The sequence below is a fragment of the Seriola lalandi genome, unplaced genomic scaffold (assembly GCF_002814215.2).
Source record: "Seriola lalandi dorsalis isolate HSWRI2012SDOR001 ecotype SW California unplaced genomic scaffold, Sedor1 jcf7180002054854, whole genome shotgun sequence".
Taxonomy (NCBI): domain Eukaryota; kingdom Metazoa; phylum Chordata; class Actinopteri; order Carangiformes; family Carangidae; genus Seriola; species Seriola lalandi.
Window position 1 is genome coordinate 115,500 of NW_019525407.1, and position 25,868 is coordinate 141,367.

Here is a 25,868-nt window from a genome sequence, read left to right on the forward strand (position 1 = left end):
ACTTACTAACCCCTTGGCCCTCAGTGTGAGCTACAGTATATACTGTATAAACCTGGATTTAACTAATCCAACGTGCTGTTAGCCAGCTGTAATTATCACTTTAATCCTCATTAAGCTATCGTGGTTTTTGGAACGGTTAGGTTTGATTTTGATCTAGGATCAATTCAGTTAAATTTTATTGGTGAAGTGCCAAATCACAGAATACATTATCTAAAGCGACTTTACAGGGAAAGGTCATGACCTTTCAGTCTGATAGAGGGAAACCCAACAGTTCACACAATGAGCAAGCAGTGGAAAGTTTAATAAATTAAGACATCATGGATAACAACACACTCAAGTATTCTATGACTCAAATTGAAGGAAATCCATTTCATGTATATTTATAAAGCAACATTTCATACTTTTCAGCATCAAGAAATACATTTGGAACAGCTCTTATTTTGAAGTGTACTAATCTTATTATCCTATAGCTTATTAACAATGGTGACCAACTTTGGGTTTGGGACCCCTCAAAGGGTCCCTAGATCTATTGTCATGTCTGTGGGCCTCTATGAATTTAATTTACACCATCAAAAATCAAAATCCACATTTTTTAATTGATACCTCCATGAAAATGAATCTTTGTATCTCAACATATTTATGTATGAAGTTAAAAACATATTGACGTGGTCATGATCCATCACACTTTCAACTAAGCTGCACTATTTCAAGTTTGGCCCTCAGGACCTGTTACTCTGACAACAGCTCCGGATGAACTTGAAATCCATGTCAGATAATCAACAATCAAGTCAAATTTAGTTTCTTCAAACAGGGTTTAAATAATCCAGGTTAACATGATTTTATTTAACATAATCCTGCCAATTGTCATCCGGTTAAACTGGTTCTTTGAATACGGATAGATGATGGATTTAATCTTAGGTGAAGTTATCTTCAATAACAGTGAGCTCTTATTTTGGAATTAAGACATCACAGAAATTAGAGATCATGATTAACAATTATACTCTTGATTGGTTGGGATGTCCCTATAGCAACACATTGCACTCTTTTTTTCCCTACAGTTGTAGAAGAGTTATTTTAAAGCTTAACGGACATTAAACATATTCTACCTGACAAAATATCAGAGTAGATTTAACTATCATATTTTCAAGAAAGTGTCAGACTCAGCAAACACTGCAAAGATTTTCCCCTCATTGTGTCCTACAGGACTTGTGACTTTATACTGAAAATGTAATGATAGTTACACTAACAGACCATAGATGTTGCTCAATAACCCTAAAAGGTCTCGGTCCTGATGACTCAGCTAACTGAAGGATTTGTTGCCAAGACAACAGTTTTATATTACAGCCAGAATTCAACCAAAGAATCACAACTTGTAGCAAATCAAGCTAACTCAAAATACAGCTCATGTTTTAATATAAATGACCATTAAAAAACAACCACACACACACACAGCGGGTTGAAACCATCAATTTATTAATAGTCAGACCCTTACAGACACATGAACATGCATAGGCATGAATTCCCTTTACTGTAACTCATGACGCACGGACTGATAGTTCAAGATCCTCTGTGTGTTTGTATGGAGCACAGGTCAACTGCATGTAATTGATCACATTAAGTATGAATATTGTTGCTCTGAATCCACTCACAAAAAAACTATTCTGTTTTGTTGACACTGAGTTTCTTGACTGTTAATGTTGGAGGATTTCCTGCTGCTCTATGTTGACACATCTGCAATTAGCAACAAGCACAGAGTACTTACAAGGAGGCGAACAGCAGCTTGTGTTAACTGTCAATCCAATGCGATGCAAACACAACATGAACCTTCGAAAGCAGGTTTTTTTGTTAAGGCTGCAACTGTTAGAATAACTGCAACTACAGACTGTACACTGCTTAAGAACTACCATAGCTCATTTACATTCTTTACACAAGTAGTTAAGAAGTAGAAAGGAAATTTAACTGGCTTCTGTTTAGTTAACTTGAAGTATGACATGGAATAATACATTAGAGTCCCAATGTAAAATCACTGCAACATGAACTGAGTTCAAAAGTCTGATGCTGCATTGACATGATCTAGTTGCCATGACAACTACCTGCCGTATTTGTCCATTTTTCCACTGGACGTGAAGATTGTATAAATCAAGTCACTCTTTATTATTATTATTATTATTATTATATTAATAATAATAATAATTCCAATTAATATTGCTCTGTCCATTAGGACTCAGCCCTTATTTCATTATGAAGCAGCAGCTGTCACAAGACAAATGTTCCCCATTTACATGTGCATGATGCTTATAAAAAAACACACACACACAATCGAATAACCAGCAGAAAAATAAAGACTGAGCTTTGAGCACTTAAGAAAAACAAAAGGTAAATTTTCAGTCGACATAAAATGTGATGCAACGTCAGTTTTGGGCAATAAGTTAACTTTTATACATGTTTGTAAACTACAATAAGAAAAAAAATCCCAACAAAACTTTTCAGTTTCTTTGTTACTGGAGCATGGCACATTGGTAGCAATGTCTAAATAAATCCAACACCATTGGACATAGTTAAGTGGCCAATATAAATATCTATACAATATTCAAAAACTAATATTTACATCTGATTAGATTGTTTTAATGGCTTACAGTAATAACAGCATCACTTCACTTGTACATGTAAAAAGAAAACAGCAGCTGCCTGGTGTCACCATCAAGATTCAAAAACTTATTTCAAGTAAACTACTTCCTGTATCATAGCCTTTATCCTCCATGTCAGCCTGGGGTCATGTCAACAGAGGAATGTTATTTCACTAATATATCATGTTAGCCTGAACCCTGGCATGTCTAAGGATAAAACTAAGTATTACCAAGTGCTATAAACTGTATTTCTACTTCCTGTCAGTCAGTAATATCTCATGGTTTTTAGGCCATAAAACTGGACCTCTGAAGGACTTGAGTCTTTTTACCAGTAGATGGCAGCAGTAGGCTAAATGCTGAAGAGAGACGACTGGTCCAGCAGGTTTCGGAGGAGACTGGGAGATAAAACTGGAAATGGAAAAAGGAATTTGGGATTTTGAGTGAATGGGCCCCTGGGGACAGACACATTAAAGTCCGTCCAACATAGAAGTACTGAGCATAATGCAACATGCTTGTTCTGTCTTTTTGCAGTTCTTTGTGGTTGTTTTGCATCTCTTTCAGGTCATTTTTTGTTGTCACCCATTCTGCTACCCATCCATGCACATGAGGCAGGTCATCGACCTTCCACTGGCACAGTGCATTAAAACATATTTTTTGTTCACTAGAAAAATATAGAAGAATCCCAGCAAGACCCTGACATCAAAAATACCTCGTTATTCTAACAAAAAGTAGAGTCACTAAAATTATTTGAGGCAACATGTACACATATGATACATCCGTCTTCTTGACTGCAGCATGTGGAAATGAATATAATGACACTCTCTAATGTTTCCCTTTATCTACATACTCCCTAAAACTACATACAAGAAAACCAAAAAAAATCAGTCAGGTTCATCATTTTGCTTCTGTGCACCACCTCAATGCAGTTTGAAATGAAACCATCAAGACGTGATTGAAGACTTTCAATTTCAATTCAAGGGGCTCAGTTAATAAAAAATATTTAACTTTTTACACATAATCCCTCCATTTTCAGAGCCTCAAAAGTAATTGGACAACCTAATGCAAGTATGAATATAAGGATTATTTTTCAATCTTTTGCTTCATCTTCAGCTGCTGTGTGTTTGAGAGTCCTTCTGCCTTTGTGTTCAGTAAGAGGAAAGCATGCTCAGTTGGGTTGAGGTCAGGTGACTCTTTGCCTTGAGAAGCTCTTGAGTTGCTTTCACAGAATATACCCATCTGTACTGCGAAGTATCAGTCCTGCAGCATTTGGCTGAATCTGGGCAGAGTTTGAATCCTCATACACTACACAGAATTCATCCTGCTTCTTCCAGCAGCAGTCACATCATCAATAAACACCTGTGACCCAGTTCCACTGGCAGCCATACATGCACATGCTATAACACAACATGGCCTCCACCATGTTTGACAGATGATGTGGATGGTATGCTTCGGATCCTGCTCCCCCCTCTTCCCATCGTTCTGGTCCACATTCGCCTTGCTTTCATCTGTCCAAAGAATCTTGTTCCAGAACTGGACAGGCTTTTTTATTTGTTAGTCTAATCTGGCCCATCTCAGTGTTACCAGTGGTTTGCACCTTGTGGTAAACCCTCTGCATTCATCTTCTGTGCTCTTCCAGGCCTTTTGCTGTGGCTGAGCTCATATATGTTTTCCTTTTTTTTTTTTTTTTCTTTTTAAAGAATGTACCAAACTGTTGATTTGGGCAGTCCTGCAAGTTTCTGCTCTCCGTCCGATAGCTTTGCTTTTTCAGCTTCCTTCACTGGTATCAACACCTCTTTGGACAGCTACCAAATGCAAATTCATGACTTGGAATCAACTGCAGGCCTTTTATCTGCTTAATTTGTCTTGAGATAACAACGGAACGGGCCACACAGGCCATGAAATTGATTGTAAGTAAATTGTCCAATGACTTTTGAGCCTCTGAAAACTAAGGGACTATGTATAAAAATGTCTGTTATTCCTAAACAGTTAATGAATTAAAGCTGAAAGTCTAAATCACATTTTGATGGCTTCATTTTAAAATCCATTACAGTGCAGAGTTACAAAAATTTTGTCCCTGTCCAAATACTTTTGGACCCAACTGTAAAAAATCTAAACCTAAAAATGTAGAAACACAAAGACCAACAAAATCTCTTTTTATTGTCAAACCTATGATGATAACTATACACCGAGGAAATCAAATGTTTTCTAACCTTCCTCTTCAGGCTTGCAGCAGGTAACCAGAAGTTAATCAAAGTAAACAGTATTTCCCTTATTCCTACTTCAGTAGGAAGTTATTTCATTTAGGAATATCACTTCATCAGCTGTTTTTTTTTTTTTGTTTGTTTGTTTGTTTTGTTTTTTTAACCAGTCACTCAGGGTCCTCGGTCGTCAACACTGTCAAGCTGCAAAACATGCGGCAACACATGCAGATGCAGCACCTGACGATGAATAAGGACAAAGAAGAGAATACCGACCACGAAGGGCAGACTGATGACAAACCATTTATCATAGTTCTGCCTCCAGGTGTGTATACAGTCTTTCTGTGTGAGTGTGTGTGTGTGTGTGTGTGTGTGTGTGTGTGTGTGTGTGTGTGTGTGTATGTGTGTGTATGTGTGTGTGTGTGTGTGTGTGTGTGTGTGTATGTGTGTGTGTGTGTTTGTGTGTGTCTAGACCAGAGCTCTCAGAAGGAAGGACAGGGCTGCTCCTATGGACAGACCCAGGGCCAAGAAGAAGGTCATCAGGGCTCCTGCAGTTTCCGCATCCTTGGGCTCCACTAACCTGATGAGAGCAGGTGGGAACAGAAGGTCAGCGGCAGACAAATCACATTCTTTATGTTGATCATTTTCCAGAAATCTTTATAGGCAGCCGGTCGTTTCACCTCACAATACAATACAAATAAACCCGCTGGGACTTGCATAAACTTGCTGATTCAGCAGTGTACATTCATCCACTTAATAGTTTATAATTAGGTTATTAATTTGGTTGTTAACACTTATAAATCATAAATAAACCATTATAAACAAGTTATAACATAGTTTTCATACATTGATGTGGGCTCACTATTTGGCAAGCAACAGGTCACTTAACCTTTTTATCTAATGTTATAACAGCTTATAACTAGTTATAAACTGTTCATAAATCATTTGTAAGGGTAGTCTTATTGTAAAGTGGTACCAAGTTGGTTATGCTATATTGTCATGGTGATCCAGAGGTGATTTTAAAACACTGTGCTGGTGCGTTCAAGGAGCCTCCAAGACTCAAAGGTTGGATCTGCATACCATGGTAATCATGAGCCATACAGTGTAGTTTAGGTACTTCGGTTTCATGGCTCACTATGGAGAGCAACTCCTGCGTGACCTCTACAGAGCCACAAATAGCATATCGCCAGCCCTCATTGGCTTCTCACAGGAGCCTGTTGACAACGTTGCTGTTGGGCGCTAAGCTAAACTGTCCACTGATTCGAGGGCACAGCCAGCAAGGTAGCAATACCTTGTAACAGGCGGCGTTAGCAATACCTCACAGGTAGGAATACCTTCAGAAAAAAGTAGCACTACTTTTCACCCCTACACTTATTGGGAAAGTAGTGATATTTTGAGCCATATCCCCAGAAAAGGTGGAAGCTATGCAGGCAAATCTAGCGCCGTTTCACAGAGGCAATACTGTTACCCTCAAACAATGTCAGAGGCTGTTGGGTCTGATGGCCTCCTCAGTAGTGGCCTGTATGAGAGGTATCCAGAGCTGGGTGGCCTATTATTATTTTATTTTACTACTATTTTATTCCTAATTTTTAATAGTTTCCAATTTCCATGTCTTGATCAGTCATTGCTCTTAATTATTTATTTTTTTATTTTTATTGTTTTTAATTCATATGTATCATTTATACATTTGCTTTAATTTGTGTTTATTGATGTCTAACATATTTTCTTTCTTTCTATCCACATCGTCTTCGTGGTTGAAGCTTCTGTGGTAGCTCTTGTTTCGTGCAGCACATTGTGCTTCCACCGGGAATGAAATGTGCCCTATGAATAAAGCTTTGCTCGATTGCTTTAAGGGCTATTCAAGAAGTGTGTGCAGCTGGGCCTCGCCCCACATAGCTGCCAGATTTGATAGGTTGGATGTCACGACACCAACTCCAGCACATTCCATCTGTGGTGCAGACTCTTCTCAGAATGTGGCTCCGCCCCTGTGTAGCGCCACTGGAGACGGTTGTCTCGCAAATCTGGGAGTCAGTATCTCCCACAGTGAGACATCAAACAAATGCTATGAAAGAGCACTTAAGGTTATTGATATAACCCAAACACTTTTTTAAGTATTGTTGCAGGCTGTCATTTTATTACTTTGATTTGAATACTTTTTAGGAAAAAAAAGTCCACAAATGTTTCTATTGTATAATACAGAATGGATCTTGGCACATACTATGACAAACTTCAGTTGCCATGTTTGTTTACACTTGGAAGAACTCATTAACCTGAACTGGTATGAGGTGGAGGAGGTGCTGCTCGGTAAGATTTTTATCTCCCATATATAGTGCCAGTGATGTTTGACTCACAGAACCCTGTCAATTTGTCTCCAACCAAAACACAGCTCCTTCTTCAATTAGTTTGATTTTCCTGTGGATTTCATTCTCCTAGTCAGCAGTTTTATAGTTGTGTATTAGATTATATATGTTTATTATTTAACTAAATTTCAGATAAAGTTAAAGAAGATAAAGAACAACCATTTTATCATTTAAAAGAAGGTTTAGCAGCAGAACACAGTTAGCTGAAACAGTCCATACTCCAAAATAACAACACATATAAACAACTATAAAAACAACTGTTTATGAAAGTGGATCTGCAGTCAGGTGTAATCCAAGCTGCAGAACTGCAGTAAAAGTTAAGGTGGTGCCAAATTTAATGTCAAAGTTGTTTGTACTTACTGTGGTGCGTAGGACATGGAGAGGCAGACGAAGTAGCCGCTGGACACAGAAAAGAGAGCCATGATGGCAGTGAAAGCACCATCGTGAGCAAAGTAGACGGGAAGGTAGGAGCGGGTCTGGACATTACAGAGCATCAGCAGAGGAATGAACACCACCCTGGAGACGACCAGCGCCGGGAACAGACGAGACTCTTTACAAGGCTGCAGAGGAGACAGGAAAGAAGAGTTCACAATGAATGAAGAGCATCAACTAGAATCACCACCTCGTGGCTGTTTCCTCCACCAACCAGCTAAGTATCAGCAAACATGGTCTCAGTCTTTCCTTTCCGAGTTACAGCGTTGAATAATGGCCACAAATGTTTTTGCAGAACATTATGATGTCACAGTGAAGTTGACCTTTGACCATTTGGATACAAAATGTTATCACCTAATTTTATCCTTATTTGGGTTAAAAATTGTGTCATAATAAGTGAATGAATTAGTGAGTTATGGCCAAAAACGTGTATTCCCTCTCAGTGTTCCTGATATAGTGCATTCACAAGAATGTGAGATCACGTGACCATGACCTTTGACCTGCAACCTTTAGCCACCAAAATCTAACCAGTTCAGCCTCGAGTCCAAGTGAATATTTGTGTCAAATTTGAAGAAGTTCCATCATCGCGCTACTGAGACATCCAGCCCACGAGAACGGGATGGACGTACGACCGGAAACAACATGCCTCCGGCTCCGACTGCTGCCAGCGTGGAGGCATAAAAACGACATTAGGTAGAAAGAGGTAGAGTCAGAACTTAAAGAGGGAGCGGATGGACATCTCAAACTTAAACCATCTGTAGAACAAACTGTCAGCGCAATAACAAACATTCCTACAATAGGAGATGATCTTGCAATTTAGTTCTGTGTTGCAGTGCAATCAAACAGTGCCTGGTAGTGTGGATGTGGGCCACAGGAGGGATTTTGATGTGTAGGCGTGGAAGCTGAGAAAGCAGTGGTGTGGGACAGACAGAACCATCTGGTGCGATAAAAACAGCTAAAATGTGATAACAGTGTCTGAAACAGTAACAGCAACAAGAGCGAGAGCCCAATCCCATCAGCCCACAGGCCGCTGTTTATGTTATCATCATTGTTCCACTGGAGAATGTATGAGGTCATTTCCAGTCAAGGACACAGGGACACAGTCAGGTTTCCTCCATGACTTACTGTAACCGTTTCTAATGACTGCTCTCCCTTGGACGGGTTGTGTAAACACATTAGACCTGAATACAACAGGGTCGGTCAGTATGTCAATAGCATTATATGCTGCCAGTGCGATCTTCTCCACAGTCAAATCACTCAATCTGCTCCGCTCTGCTGATCACAGCTGGAACCAACACACAACAAACAGCACTTAAATGAGTGCGAGTGTGAGTGTGTGTGTGTGTGTGTGTGTGTGTGTGTGTGTGTGTGTGTGTGTGTTTGTGTCTATATATATATATACATACATACATACATACATACATACATACATACATACATGTCCCAGATTTGAAATTAGGAGTCATACTTTGTACCTAAAGATTCAAAAATGATCTGTTCAGGGTGTTTTATTATTAGATTTGATATTATCTGATTATCATTATTGATGTATTAACATGTAAAGTCCATGTTAATGTTGTAGCTGGTCGAGATGGAGATAATATTAAGTGTTTTATATATAGTTGGGTAATTTATTGTATAACAATGCACCTTTTTATACGATGATCGTCTGTTTCGTGTCGAATCTTAACATGTGAAGTAACTGTAGAAGTCATGTAAATGCACAGGAGTAGAAAGTAAAATATTTCCTTCTCAGCTGTTGTGAACGAAGTAGAAGTATGAAGTAGCAGAAAATTAAATCATCTATAAATAAGATGGTGAACATGGCAAACATTATACCTGTTTACTAACTAAGACTAAGTACCTACTCAGAGTCTCTAGCTCAGCTGTAGACTTTCAGTCTTATTAAATGAATTTTGCAACGATGTGACAAAGTGCCTGGTTAGCCATAAAACAAACATTTCCGTCTGGTTACTTTAACCTTAAACAGTGTCTCATTTGTTTTACTGAAAATGTCCTATATTAAAATCTGTAATGTAATATTATCCTTATTAATATAGAGAAGTTGTGGCACTAACGTAGAGGCAGTAAAGCTCAATAATGTGGCCATAAAAAGAGCATCCAAGATTACATCAATGCCAATCAATACAGATGGGATTAAGAGACTTGCTCAAGGACACCACAGTGCTGTTGATGAAGGTTGAGTAAGTGCTATTCTTTCACTTTTTCCCACCTAGATTCAATCCTGCCAGTCCAGGGATCGAACTGGCGACCTTCAAGTCACAAGCTTGCTCCTCTAACTTTTTTTTTTTTTTTTTACATATATTAAATCAACAAACTCTAAAAACAGAGTAAGCAGTGGGAGAAATGGCAGACAAACAACATTTCTATCCTCTCCGATCTCTGATCTATTATCACATACTCACCCAACGTATGAAGGTGGTGATGGTGCGACCGAGCCAGTCGTTGATGTTGAACATCAAGAAGCAGCACACTGAGAGAAAGAAGCGATCTGATGAAAGAATGAAAAGAGAGAATTAGGAGACAGGAGGATTTGACCATCAGTCTACAGCATATCAGAGAACAGACAGATTACAAACAGGGTTTCCACCAGAGACGTTGTTAGACCCAGGGGCTGGACCAATGGGCTGGTCAGGGTGTTGGCCAGCTGCGCTCTGTTGTCCCGAGTGCAGGGGGGGATCCACCTTAATCAGTGAGTTAAACTAAGGCACAGTCTTACCCCATTTTCCTGGGAATGATGTTTTGACATCTGCGGTGACGGCAGGAAAGACAGACAGAGTGACTGTGAACACGAACGTCACACAGAACGCCATCACCCAGATCTGAAAAAGAAAAGGAAAAAAATAAAAACTTTTAAGACATCGCAGAACATTTGATTTACTGAGAAACTGTGAGTATCAAACAAGTGGATTTACCTTTTTGAAGACCTCTATGACCGAGGCTTTGGCTTGTTCCCTGTCCACCTGCTCCAGTGGCAGGAAGGCCTGCGTGGTCCCGTCCGGCCTGGGGTCCACCTCGGTCTCAGCCGGACTGCCGGTCACTGAGCCGTTAGCATGGCCGTTCAGCTTCCCGTTCTCCACTGTGCTGCTCTCTGCAATTGAATATACACACACTTCATCCACTCTTCCGTTTACGCGTAAAACACTTTATCGTTCAACACGTGCTTGGAGGAATATTTCAAATATGGCATGTGGCTGAGTGACTTATGTGAGTAGGTGCAGCTCTGGGGGCTTTTTAGCATTCATGGAAAAGCGCGTGGGCCTGTGTGAGTCTAACAGGCCCAGTCTTTGTCTGGGCACTGCCGGGGCTCTAATTGGATAAACAGAGGGTCAATTGACTTAACGAGATAATGTTCCACTGAATTGATTTGATTCAAGCAGGCTGTGATGGACGGAATCGCCAACTCGGTGGAAAGGCAAACAGATGTTCGCTCACTGTCGGACCAACGTTTGATGATGATAATTCAACTAATCTTAAAAAGCTCGCACTTCAAAATGTGGTCACGTGGTGAAATGACAGTGTCCCTCGGAGAGTCAGAGGTTGTGTGTTGAAGCCAAACTCACCGCTCAGCAGCTCGTCTTTGGTGCCGACCTCGTAGGTGCTGCTTTTGTTCAGATAGTACTGCGCAAACTCCTGCATGGTGACATCACACGACACAAATTAGGCCTTAGAGCTGAAAAACTAAAAATGAATAAACTGCTAGAAACATGGATTATGCTTTAATGTTGTGATCTGCTCTGTATCATTTACAAAAAAGAGATCGTTTAGAGAAAGATAAAACAGGATTTAAATGTTTTTTTAGATGGACTGCTTGCCTCTATTACAATAAAATATAACACTTCTTTCACAGTGAGACCACAGTCATCGTTCAGACTTCTTTAATAATTAATGAGTAGTTTAAAGCTAAATGTATTTTATATCTATCTATAATGGTCAATGCTCCATGTTACCTGCTACAACTGCAGTTTCTGTCAAATTAATACAAACCATAATATTTATTTTATATCTTTATCTACTATGGGCACGACGTGGCGGGAAAATCACGGACTTCAGTCATCAATAATCTCACATCTATTGCATTCACATTCACTTCCTTAAAATGTTGATGTAACAGCTGTCACACTGTCTGTGTCCCATATATTCTGTTTTCATGTTGCGACTATTCAGAGCCATTTCTAGAAAGACAGCATGAGTTTAGAGGGATTCCAGAAAAGTATGTGCAGCTTTTTCTTACTGACCAACTTGGACGAGTTAAGTTAATTCACATTTCCTTAAAAATCCACTTCAGTTCTCTGCCTGATTACAGTCAGACAAGGTAAGACAATGTTTAACAGCAATCCATCTTTGATTTAATTTATTTTACTGTGTGCTGACAAGTTTTTTCCAGTATCCAAAGTCTGACTATCCAAAGAAAACAGCGTCTTAAAAAGTCTGATTACATTTGCAGCGGGGGGTCAGAAACTAACAGTAGCTTCAGGGTGATTGCGTTTAGTGGTCAGGGATCAAAAAAAGAGAGGGATACTATAATTAAGTTAAATGGATTGTGGGTAATGTAGGCATGCAGATCTGGAAGCTGACTGACCAGGCGAGGCAGAATCAGGTAGCTGCAGAGTGTGATGACTGTCCCCACACATGGTGTGATGAAGTAACCCAACGCTGCTGACTCAGACTCTGCATCACCTGAGTGACAAACACAAAAACACACACGTTAGTGAAGAGTTCTGGGAGAGAGGAAAGCACCCAACATGAGCTGAGTCCTCTGAAACAGAACAGAGTGTGTTGTGTGGTGGGTGGCGTCATGCTAATTTGACCAGCTCCACATCCATTTTCTATGTCCTCCGTTACTAGGCAACCGGGGATTAGGCACCCGGTGGCGTTTTTGTGTGTATGTGGGTGGCTCACTGGCTATGGCTAGCAGCATGGCGATGGCAGCAAAGGTCCCGGCGAGGCCCTGGCCGCTCATGAAGACGGTGCTGTACTTCTGAGGCAGCAGACCCACCAGGCCGAACAGACTGCCCTGCAGCACGGCGCCGAACGCTGGGGGGAGCAAGTGTCACATTTAAATCTCTTGTACACTACTCTCAGCGTCTCTTTCTGTCAGGCTTTTCGCTCACACACACTCGCACTGACTTACAGTTGATGAACCAGATTGTAGCCATGGTAACAGAGAAGAAGCGATCTTCCTCCATGGGCACTTTGACCAGGACAGCCGTGAGGAAGAAGAGCAGCAGGATAAAAACAAGGCTACCTGCGATACGCATCGCCTCTGATATCCTGAAACAAGAGGAGTCAACACCCACATTAGTGATTTAACCAAGAATGAAGAAAAATACACCGGAGGGATACCAACATCCCTCTGTGCCTGGAAAAAACACGCCTTCACTGACCTCTGATAGAGGAAGGAGTTGAGCAGCGTGAACAGCAGCAGGGGCAGCTGGGACAGCAGGGTCATCCAGTTGTTGAAGTAGTACTCTTTGCGGACCACCACTGTGCCGTTGCTCGATTCTATCGTATTTAGGCGACCTTGGAAATACTACAACACCCAGAGGGAACAGCACAGAAGTTTAGATTATCACTGTCAAATCATCCTTCCATTTCACATAAAGATACATACACATAGACAGTATGTTTTTACAAGCAAGCATATAATCAATCAATGTCAATTCTAAAGTTGTGAGGGCAACTTTTGTTACCGTTACAATTTAGACAGCCAGTTTTTTACTCAGTGGATACTGCTCAGCCTATTTAGAGAATTTATCTCCATATAAATATATTTACTTGAACTCAAAAGGATATACTATACACCAATCCTTCATTTTAATGCTGCATGGCTCAAATAATGTGAAAAGTGTTGAACTGCAGGTACCCTCAGCTCACCGGGGCATTTTAGCATCTTTTAGCTCATTGTTTTGGTTTTACATCCCACAAATTTACTGTCATGATTTGCTGTCACTGTTTTTTTTATCCACACAATTTCCAGCCTCAGCCCTTTTCAACCAAGCACTTCTGATGAGCCCAATGCATTATCTGCTCAAAGCACATTTATTTATAGAACACCATTCAGACGCCAGGCAATTCAAAGTGCTTTACAGAGGCTTGGAAATTAAAAATAGAACATTAACATGACATTAAAATAGCATTTAAAAACGATAAAAACTAATATGAATAAATGAAAATAAAAATATTTAAATACATAAGATCAGGTAGGAAATTTAGGCCACCAATTTTAAAAAGATAAGATAATGATAAAAGACATTAACAACAAGCAAATGCATGGACTAAAAAGATGCATGTAATTTATTGGTAAGCTGCAGCAAATAGTGATGTATGAAGCCCCGATTTAAATGAGCTGACAGTTTCAGCAGATCTCAGGTGTTCAGATCAACACACCAAACGGCAAACAAAGTTAGCAACTAGCTCATGGAAACAGTGGAATATTTAGCGACCAAAGATGAATGCTAACGTTGCTTGTTTCTATTTCATGTGTAAATAAGCAACTATTTCCTTCCTCCCGTATCAACTTTATAAGGTTAATTATATCACAGTTTATTCAGATTGTTTCACTGGCCCTAAGTAGCCACAACACAAAAAAATAATTAACACAGTTTTAAGACAGCTCGAAACAATCCACTGGCATTGTATCTTTATACAAGTTATAATGACAATGAAATATCCAATACTACAGCCTTGTAATGTAGCAAAAGAGACAAAGGCAGATGGTAAACTACTAAAGGGGGTCAGTGCACTCAAGAACAAAAGGAGTAAAGGGCAAAAATGATAACAACCTCACCACCTGTGACCTATCATGCTGAATTAGCAGACAAGAAACTGCTTATAATTAGAGCGGCCTTTTGTCAACACGAAGCCAGGTTTTCATAATATCCAGCTGGCTGATGAGAGCACAGACCCAGATAAGTCTAGTGACGGTGACAGATGACAATAATAACACTGCTGTCATTTGTTGAGATGCCGGTCACACTCACACAGCTCCATGTCCTATCAGTGAGAAGCTGAAAATATCCCTGACTGTCGAGTGTCAAAGCTTTCAGCGGGAATCAAAGTGCTGGCGAGACGCCACAGATGCAGGTAACATCTATGCGAAAAGAGGCTTCACTCCGACACATGAGCACATGTGCAGTCACCCGCACATGGTTACCTTCAGTCATATGATAGACTGTGCGGGTTTATGGGTCACTGCATGTCATGACAACATCATACACCCAGACTGCACAACATGAAAGACCTCAACTAGTCACTGGGCTACATAACACCATTTTGACTAATCTGATCCATCATGTACACTTATGTTACATGCTCTTGTTTTTCCAGACATTTTCTTGAAATATATAAAAACAGCTTTAAGAACACTGTCATCCATCCTTCATGTGATTCTTTAAGAGGTTTAAGTAGTAAAGCCCCAGACCAACAATTCCCTCACCATCACTTAAAGCAGTGGTTCTTAAACGCACAGTCTGTAACTTCTGCCTCTAGGGGTCTCTCAATCAAATCAATCTCAATCAAAAGACCATGGGATCATGGGAGTTTACTGTATGCTCCTCTCGGTTTGGATTCCTTCAGTGTCAGTGGTTCAGGAAATCAAACAGACCCAGAACCATTAAAAACACTGAATAAAGCAGTTCGACATTTGAAGTCAGTGTTTGAGCAACGCTGTACGGAGGACAGAGACTCAGGGAAGAGCTGGAGCTGAGATTGATGCTAACCTTTGTTCTGATTGTTTCTCTGATAACTTCAGATCCAGACGTCCGACGACTAAAATCCTTCATCTGGTTCAAATATAGAGCTGAAAACCACCAAGGTGTCGAAAGTGTATGTGGCTTAAAACTAGATAAAAGTCAATGTTGAGCTTCTGTCAGAAAAACACACTGACACATGATCATAGAGGATATGATGTCATTGACAGGCGACCAATGACACGTACTGTTACCATGTTTAAAATCACAGATTTCTTTGGTTTGAGAATTGATTGAAACATTTACATTTGGATGAATGTGGAAAAGTTACATATTTTAATTTTAAAATGGGGTGCGGGGACCCCCAGGGGTCCTTGACAATCTAAAAGCAAAGATCTTATCAGATGGGGGTCCATGGTCTAATTTGTGTCAGTTGAGGGGTGACGGTGTGAAAATGTTTGAGAACCACTGCTTTAGAGAAAGGCTTTTATGTGGATTATGACTCTATACATCAGATGTTTTAATGTGTCAGAACTAGGATTAATAATTGCTGCGTATTTACCAATGACGCAGTCATGAAGAAGTTCCATGGTAGTAGTGTTCCCAGGCCCAGAATGAAGAAACAAATTCCGACCAGGTAGCCCCTGTGGATGGGAAGTAAAGCATGTTATTTGAAGAAGGATTTACAGCACCCAAATGACACGTGCCTTACCATATTATCATTTTTAAAGCACAGCCTTAGCACAGTATCAGTATTTTTAGAGAAATGAAAAAGTTAAAATCAGCAAAAAAATTTTCTCAAACCACACAGAAACTGAGAGCAAAAACTCCCTGTGAGAAGTTCTCATTTTTAATCTGATTTGAACTCACTGGTCTCGAGGAGCGTCCTCTCGTCCCTTCATCCTGATGTAGGAGGTTCTGGTGAAGCTGCAAGGGCAACAGGAGAGAGGAATGGTCAGACACGTCTCCACAAAGATTACTGAGCGTGTCGTTTGGTTTCTGCCAAAGTTTCGCTTCTTAGAGATGGAGGAATCCTTTTACATTCTGGCAGGAGGCTTTGAGGGGCTGTCCCTACAAAACCGCCTCCACAGAAGCTGTAGAGAACAGCGGTGTGTCTGGATGCAGGATAATTAAGTCTTTTCACTTTGACTTTTGGTATGTCGAGTGAGCCTGTGACTATTAGGATGAACTTAATTATCTAACAACTTGCAGTTTAATGCATAAAAGCTTCTGGGAATATATGTCTAATTAAAGGATCGCACTAAGTGCAGCTTCAATGATTTTCCACTGACGTGTTGGCAGTGGAACCAGCACCCCAAGGCCAGGAACAAACTCTGTCCCTTTTTAATGTGTGCATAAGTCAAGAATCTGAGAGTCCACTCCCTGTGTACACACAAACACGGCAGTGTATTCTCTAGAAATAAAACCCAGCCGGCAAAGTCAACAACATTACTGTAAAGGTGTTGACAGCTTTAACGCTGGCAGAGTACGGTTCAGTACGGCTGCTCAGCTTGTTTTGACTTGTTAGAGGAGCAGACTAGACACATTCAGTTATAACAGACTGCGCGCTGCTTCAGCTCCCATAGTGTAGCTTTGTTCTTCTCAATCAAACGAGAGGCAGACAGCATGAGATAAACCCAAAGAATTAATATCACACTGTCCCCTATACAGTCTGTGTTGTGGACAGAGAGAGTTTGCATATATCCTCACTGATCTCAAAAAAAGTCAAACAACTGGCCGGCGTTCTGTTTTTCCTGTGTGTTTGTAACAAAGGACACACTGAAGTCGACACAGCAAACACATCCTGAGGTCGTTTAAGATCAGGCCTGAAAACACACCTAACAGAAGCAAAAGTTCTTTACAGGTCACTTGTGTGAACAGGAATGTCAGCTTGTCTAATCTGACTAAAAGCCTGATATAAGCCACTGAGGTATGTTCATGACTGGAAGTCAAATCATACAAAACACTGTTCAACCACATTTCACTCTCTTTTGTAATTGTACTTACAGGTGAGCAGTTCTTCAAATCAATCTGGTCCTTTATGGCCAACAGCCCGGATTTCATATTATCAGCTCATACACATCTTCTGCCAGAGTTATTTTATAATCGGCAAACACATGGTGGTTGGCTGTCGAACAGCCCAGTCATAGGAACACATGATTCAAAAGATTGCAGACATCAGACGAAAAGAATTTGTTGACGTGTGAAGAGAGATAGAAACAAATTGTGAACAAGGTAAAAAAAAAAAAAAAATCATATCACAATCTTTTTAACACACAATCGTGATCCACAATCTGAATTATCATCTTTATTCTCAGTTTTGAAATGTACTGTTGAGAAAATCCAGACTTAAACCAGCCTATGACTCAAGTCTGGATATTACAGCCAAAATACTGATGCATCTTCTTAAAGTGGTTGAACAGATTTGTTATATTATGTAGTGGTTTGCAGATGCTACAAGTTTGCTTTGAGAAATATTGTGCATAGCTGAACCGCTGCCAAAGTACCGGCTCTTCATCCATCATGCTAGTAGCTCAAGTTCAACTCTTTATCACGTCTCCCATTAACGAGTCTCTGTGATAGGAGGCAATGATTGTTGGCTTGTGAACACAGTGTGGACCCATTTTATTAGGGCGTAGTGAGTTCTGTTAGCACAATGATAAAATACCCAACAAGACGGAAAGATAAATCTAAAAAACCTTAAGGAAAAGAAAGAAAGAAAGAAAGAAAGAAAGAAAGAAAGAAAGAAAGAAAGAAAGAAAGTTTTGAGACAATAATAGGAATAATTTTCTACGGAGAAGATCAACAAATTTGATCCGAACATGCATGTTTAACTGCTGGATACAGTTCGCAGCAGTATCTGACCTGGAGGCTTCAAGTTTCCACATCATACACACTGGACCACAACTGGTTCCTAAACTGGTTGTGATGTCACAAATCCTGCTTGTACATTCATATGTTAAACTGAGTGCAAAGCCAAAGGGGGGGGGGGGGGGGGGGGGCACTTGAGTCTTCTTTATTTCCTACATTTCTCCACCCCCGTCTTTCAGCTACTAAATGTACAGAACAGACAAGAGGAGCGGCATAATTATTGTATGTGAAACACACCTTCAACATCACTGAGACAAACATGAGAAAAATGTTTATGGTCTACCAGAGGTGGGGTGTTACCAACGTCATAACTCGCTCTCCAGATGCCATTCCAGTTCACTGTTCTTTATACACAGAAACATAACTGTGAGGATTTATCAAATGAGGGTTTTGTCAGCATATTCACTAGGTGTGAGAAAAACAACAATGTGCAGACACTGGCTGTTTAGCTTGAGGGATCCAAGAGAGCCATTAAGATGGGAGATGATAAAGTGTGGAGGATAAACAGCTGCTAAAACACAGGACTATTCATGACTTGCTCTGATCCCAGAACCATCAAAACAGTATTTGTTTGTGTCTCTCTTCTCTATTTGTGTCTTCATCCTCTGACATCTTGCCATATATACACACACACACACACACACACACACACACACAGCTATTTCTTTCTCTGACAGAAATGACAGAAAAGCTTTCCATTTGCTGATATAATACATCAGACTGTTCCTCACATATTGAGACGCATTTAAAAACAATGAGCAGAAGTGGTTGTACAGTGGAAGTAAACCTATTAAAACTTTGTGACTTCAATTTGGGAACTGCTGGGTTTGTTGCTCCACTCCCTGCTGCTGCCGTTTCCAGTCATAGCACTTAACTCTCATTGAAAAAGACACCAGTCAAATACTGGGATGCTCCTGAATCTCTGAGTCACAGGAGATTATCACTTCCTACAGTAATCCAGACTGAATCATAACAACCATGTGGGACATGTGGCTACATCAATAGCAGGTAAATAGACATAGAGTAGAATAGACACAGATTAAAGTACTAGATGGCGTGTGGTGTAATTTCAAACAGGTGTACTGTAGCAGAGTTGAATAAAGTTATTTAATTCAGACAGTTGTGACTCAACATCATTACTGAAATATATAATTTAACAAAAATATGAATGGCCCCGTCATATATACAAGGGGATTTTGTAAAATGTTGTTTTTACTAAGCACCAATTCAATTATTCAATCTGGTCCTTACAGTGAAGAAGCAGGGGATAAGCAAATAATAGCAGATGACACGCGATCATAATGACGCATTTACTATGGTAGTTTACACTCTGTGTCCAGTTTAGCAGTCAAACGTTATTTGAGACAGGAGGAAACCTGAGCCTCATTCTTGTTTCATCAGCCTGTCGACGGTCCTTCAAAAGGACGACGAAAACAACATTTCAATGTAAAACACAACGCCGGCCGTTAGAAACATCACCATCTGTGACCATCAGTGCTAGCTAACGTGATGCAGGGATGTGACAGAGACTCACCTTGCAGAAAATGTTGGTCGTCACTGTGTTTTCATAATGTTCCCACCGTAAAACCAAACACTCGAGATGTTAAATATGGTCCAAAACGGCGTAGACAGACTACTAGCTACATGTATTCGTAGTTCACACGTGGCGGGAGAGTACAAATGGCTAGCTACGGATTATCTTCCTGACTGATCATCTAAGGCGTGTCATTAGGGCCAAAAATATACCCACACGCGCACTGTCTGTTTTTTGACAGTCACATTGTCTGTGTTAGAATAAAATATCAGGGCCACATTGAGAAAAAAGAAATGTGAAATTTCTGGGAAAAAAGTCATAATGTTATGAGAATAAAATAGTAATATTACAAAAAAACACTCTTCTCTTCTTGATTCATGTGTTTTCAGACAGAGGCTTTAGAAATTACAGGAAATAGTCGTGCAATGGGTGTCAAATGCATTCAGTCGGTTTTCTTTTTTTTGCCTATTGCATGTGTCCTTTCTGAGAAATGGATGCACTGCTGATCAAAGTAATGTTTTAGCTTTTTTTTTCTTGTATTAAAGTTCTTGAATTAAAATTGTCTAGAAAAAATGGTTCAAATATAGTTTTTGATTCATAAATGTACAACTTGGTTTGAGTGGCCAAGAATATAGGACTGGCTAGAGGCTAAGATGAATATTACATGTATGAAATTCACAAGAATAAGCTAAAACAAATTTGATCCTCTGAAATACAAGCAAGAATTATCCTGCAAATCTGATTTTGGATTATGTCAAATTATAGGCTAGGCTTGATCAGAAGAGTGATATAATCTTGTTCATTTTATTTTATTTATTAATTTTGTTTTAAAAGAGAAGTAGACTAAAGAGATACACCGCATTATTCCAACTCATACTTTTGGCATAATTTTTTTTTTTGTGTGTGGTTTATTTCTGCATGAATAAATCTGCTCAAATGAAATATGAAGTGTAGGATTGTACTGGTAATGATACAATATAAGAGAGCAAACAGATACTGAGAAAGCAAAGCTCATTTTGGAGTGGCATTCATTTAATGCAGTTTACTGTAGTTTCCTATGTAGGGCTGCAGAGTCATCATAGGTGCAAAGCTACAAAGCAAGCACTTCCAGTGTCGTGATAAATTTGGTATCCCTGTAATTAAATCTTTATTGCGGGCATTTGTCACCAGTTAGGTCTATAAATGGTAACAGTCTGATTGGTTGATTGGAGGGACAAGCTTTAATGGGTCAAGTTGTTCACAGCATTTTATACAGTTTATAAAATGTGCTTTATTGTATGATCATATGTATATAATTTCACAACCTTTTTACCAGTTGCTTATGGAAAAACATATAATATTTGACAATGTATAAACAGGAAGGTTTCAGTAATTTGTGATTTGATTTGTAAAAACAGCACACAGCAAACCTCTTCAATACCTCAAGATAAACAAGACCCATCTGAAGGCCTTCAAGTGCAGCATGTTAACTAATAGATTTTCAATGAAATAAGCTCAGACCAGTTGACACACATTATCAGTGGCCTTCAACTGAGTTGCCTGGTAACCTCGACCTCAACAAAAGAAAGCCACAACACAAAGACTTAGCGATGGGTGTGGTGACCATCATGTCAGAGGACATTTATTACACTATTCATGTAGTCTAAAAATGGTAAAATACTTGTCATATTCCTTTAAAGTTCTTCATGTGGAGGACAGGCTTATTAGCAAAAACTAGAAGTAACTTCTAGTGCAGCTACTTCTAGGAAGTAAGGTGGGGCAGTGTGACCTTTTGCATTTCCTCTGACGGGTTAACCCTGACTCTCAAGCCTCTACTGAAGGCTTATCACCTCTATATAGTTTAGTATATTTTTCATTATCCTTTTTTTAAAAAAAAGTTTTCACATTATTGATCATGGTGGTGCATTCACACTAAAAAAGGAATGACAAAACCTTTTAAATGTCTTGAAGAGCTGCATGAACCTATCAAACAGCCTGATGTGACTGCAGATTTCCCCATGAGAAGTTATGTAAGAAACTGAAAAGAGATGGGTCACAATGTGGGTCTTTCAGTTTCACTGAAAAGCCACTGTTTCCTGATGCTACAAATAAACTAGTGGTGTCCTGTGCCCTCTGCTGGTAAAATCTGGGAACTGAACTCTATCACACAGCGTGCATTGTGCACATTTGATAATGTGTATCTATGGATTTGATGCATTTAGGAGCGTAATCTATGAAGCTGGGTGATTAACCCAGTGGCATCACTTTTCTGTGTTATTGTCAGCCATGTTCCAGATTGTGAAAATCAAGTGATAATACTGTAAGCAATGTACATACAATACATATACATACATACATACAGCTGAATATCAAGACTGTATGATGGCATGAATGTGAATATTATACATGCTGTCATGACTGTGGTTAAACAGACAGCACTACTATAATTACGGTATTGTTAGTTATGGTGATATTTGTGGCTGTTGATTACCAAGGATTTGACTTGTGTAATCAGTTGTAAGAATAATTATATACAGGGGTTGTGCAAGTGCAAATGCATTTCAGTCATAAATATTCTTATATTTCATGGTATTTTCTACAAATGGAACCACTGCGTACCTGCATTTTAAAATTTTGAAATGGTGAGGTGAAAACTTCAGTCACTAGGTGGCAGCAAAAACTGGATTTTCAAACTTTTCTGAAAAGGACAGAATTCCAGCAACACTTGTAGTATTAAGAACTTTGCTGTAAAAGCAACAAATTTCAGCTCTTGAATGACCCAAATAACGGCTTTTGTGCTCTGAGTTGTGCCACAAATCCCTACTCTGATTTCTCACTTTCTTCAGTAAAATGACAAAAATGACAGAAAATTGTTTTTTCATTCCAACCATATAAATAATAGAAGCATAACAATATGGTACTAAAATATCACAATGCAGTGTACATGGTCATATGTGTGTGCACGGATGAAGATTTGAACACATGCTTCTGGCACTCTCCTGGACACCTTGTTTGTAGAGTTACAGTGAAAGATGACGTCTCTATTACACGGCTATGGATGGCACTGTTGCGTTCTTTAAAAAAAAGTAACTTTGAGAAATTGTAATCCTAATGAAGACACCACACATCCTGGAAAATAACAACTGTCTATTAGAATGAAACAAGCCAGTGGAAAATGTACTTTCTTACACCAGAGAACCAACATGTAAGAAAACTTAAAGCAGATGTAATCTGACTTTGCCAGAACACAGAGGAAAGCAGAGGAAGGTGTGAACATTTACCCTGTGCCCTGACTCACTCATTTAAGCAATAAAAAAACCGAACAATCCTTTCCAGTGTTTAATCTCAACACTTATTATTTTTTCCATTGAAAAGGTCATATCTAATTCTTCCTGTCGCTACATAAACTCTTTAGCACTGTCAAATAATGCATGTGCCATAATCACATGCTGTGTGCTGGAAAATAGAAAAAATAAGAAACAAGAGCATTAAATGATTAAAGTAGCAAACATTATAAAAATATAAATGAAAAATATATTCACAAGAAGAGATTAAACTAGTTATAGTTTACACTGTTTACGGATGTCTAGTTATGATTACTTTGGGACTGAATGGGCTGCCATGGATTTTAATGCATTATGTAACGCAACTGTAAATGTAATCATAATGAGCTTAATACACTTCATCAGTGTTCAGTCCTGAGCAGTTGAAACATGAATGGAATCATTCAACACTTGGTTTACATAGCAATCATCTTGTTAGTATTAAAGGTCTCATTTCACGCTTCTCCAGTGTTGTATTTCAACCGTTGATCCACAGGATATATTTGTGGTTATAAAAACCAAAAACCCTCTCAGTGTACTTTTACATCTCCTCGCTCAGGCTTCTCTCTGGAGCTCTGGTGACAACAGGTTGGTGAGCCAATCTGATTGGCTGATTTGAGTGATCAAATAAAAATATAGCAGATTTCAGGTAAACACTCAGAGAAACCAAATCCTGCAAGGTCAGATCGTGGGTCCAGGTGGGCGGGGCCTGGGTCATGGCTGAGAGCGGTGACTGCTTTGTTGTGACATCACAAAGTTCCAGAAGTCCTGACAGTTGGTTTTAAGGCTCAGTTTCTGAATACAGGCTGTGTGTATTTCTCTGTGGACTGAGTGCTTTGATACTTTCACAGTAATAATATAAAACCTGCTTTATAATCAAAATAGACATCGAAATCTCACTTCATACAGTATGGGACCTTTAAAGAGAAAATAAAGAAGAGGCCTCCTAGCTGGTTGAATATGCAGTTTTATGCTAATTGTATACAAATGCAGGAAGCTACAAAAAATTGTACGCATAATTTGAAGCATGAATGGTTTTCAAATGACAGGAATGAGAGAAAAGGCAAGAAACAATAATAATGATATGTGAGACATTACTATATTGTAAGTGTCAACGCAACCGCACAAAGGTTACAATAAATACAGACCATGTTAAAGGTACAGGACAACGAGTACATCAAAGTTTCAACAGCTTTTAACTTTGACTCTAGAGTAACTTTAAAACCCAGAGTGACAACACAGTGAGGTCAAAGGGAGCAACCGATGTGAACACAACAAAGTTAGTCTGAAGAATAGACAGCTATTTGTTCATGTGTGGACACTGCATGCCACAAACAAGAAGACCTTCGTCAGAGAATTTGTGGTTGTTGTCTTCCTGTTTTTCTCTGTCAACGCACTGACAAGTCAAAAGCAGCTCATGAAGCCACTTCCTCTAAGCAGACCTTAGAGAAAAATGCAACCTGATGCAGGCAGAGTGTACCATTGCAGATATAACAGGAAAATAAACTTCCATTGTTCTCTGTGCCAAAAAAAAGAAGGCTCCCACAATGTTCAAAGGTTGCCAGTTCAAGCCCCAAGATGGTTCAGTGTACTAATGTCCTGCTCCTGAGCAAGGGCATCAATATACACTCATGATTCATTGCCTTGTGTATACACATCTGTTACATGCTGGATGGAAATAACCTACCTAATGCATGTAACCCAGAGTTTGTCCCTGATTGCAATTGGTAATCAAAAATGTTTCTGGGAACAAGATGCCATGAGATACGTCTCATGGCAAAGAGACGTAGCTCAGAATGGGCACGTAAAACCGAGACTATCTGCACGGCTCGTCACCGTGAGCAGTAAACTTAATTAACTGATTTTTTTTTTTTTTGGCCACTTGAGGGCAGCTAACTTCCAACTCCAGAGGGAAATGTCTGCCTCTGCAGCTGCTGAATAATCCACCTGGTGTAGGTCTGTGTTCTGATTCTCCTGTAATACCAAAGTGCACTACAAGGTGGTGCCTGCCTGTTTTGCTGTGGTGGACTAGCTCTTTGTTGCTGTACTTCTCTAGACGGCAGCCAGTAGAGTTGGTGCAGGTTATAATGCTCATGTTTGAGTAGTGGATGTTGTACTTGGTGAAACCTGTCTGAGTTGAAAGATGCAGAAATACTCTGTTGAGCTTCAGAGTTGGTGACAGTTTCATGTGGTCTGTCACTATGAGTGACAACTTTTCACATTACACTTGGTCATTTGATCCATTGGTTAAATACTTACACACCCAAAGTCCACCCACACTAATGCTGCCTGCTGAGGCCTCTTCTTCAGGACTGTGTGTGGGTTTGAGGGTTTACAAACTGCACTTGATGATATCTTCCCTAAGTTCCTGTTAGTGTTGGACAACCTAAACTACTGTCAGTCATAGTAGTACATCGTATCTACTGTAGAATCACTTACAGCATAGCTCCAGGCAATTTTCTTGTCTAAGCAGCCAGAGTAATCGAACACATGTGCTGAGGTGGAGTGCCTTAAACATAGATCGAACAACACTGATGATTGGTACAGGAACAGGGAACTAGAACAAATCCGTGAGGTTGCCGGGTCGACTCAGGACTGGGGGATTAGTGAATGAAAGACAGGTGAGGAGGTGAGCAGGTGGGCTCGGGAAGTCAGGCCAGTGAGACTGGAAGGAAAGTCTGAGGACATGGTGGCAGAGAGTGGCAAAAATAAATGGTGACAGGTATGACCAACACGTGGGTGTGCAGAATGGTTAAATGTGTGGTATTAAAGTGTGACAGTGAAGACAGTTCCTAGAAATTTAGTGTCAGCGTGTAGTTGAAGGTTGGATTT

At 39.7% G+C, this 25,868-nt stretch overlaps 1 protein-coding gene across 1 annotated transcript; it reads right to left on the reverse strand.

The window, feature by feature from the left end:
* Positions 1 to 1,456: 1,456 nt before the first annotated feature.
* Positions 1,457 to 19,914, reverse strand: LOC111670458 (equilibrative nucleoside transporter 2). The gene is made up of 13 exons (XM_023427174.2): positions 19,735 to 19,914; positions 16,200 to 16,256; positions 15,892 to 15,973; positions 13,026 to 13,171; positions 12,773 to 12,912; positions 12,541 to 12,675; positions 12,221 to 12,318; positions 11,202 to 11,271; positions 10,554 to 10,729; positions 10,358 to 10,460; positions 10,044 to 10,129; positions 7,546 to 7,745; positions 1,457 to 5,405 (listed from the first exon to the last, which is right to left on the reverse strand). The coding sequence occupies exons 2-13, from the start codon at positions 16,229 to 16,231 to the stop codon at positions 5,294 to 5,296; spliced, it is 1,380 nt and encodes a 459-aa protein (XP_023282942.1). The 5' UTR covers positions 16,232 to 16,256; positions 19,735 to 19,914; the 3' UTR covers positions 1,457 to 5,293.
* Between the last annotated feature and the right edge of the window lie 5,954 nt (positions 19,915 to 25,868).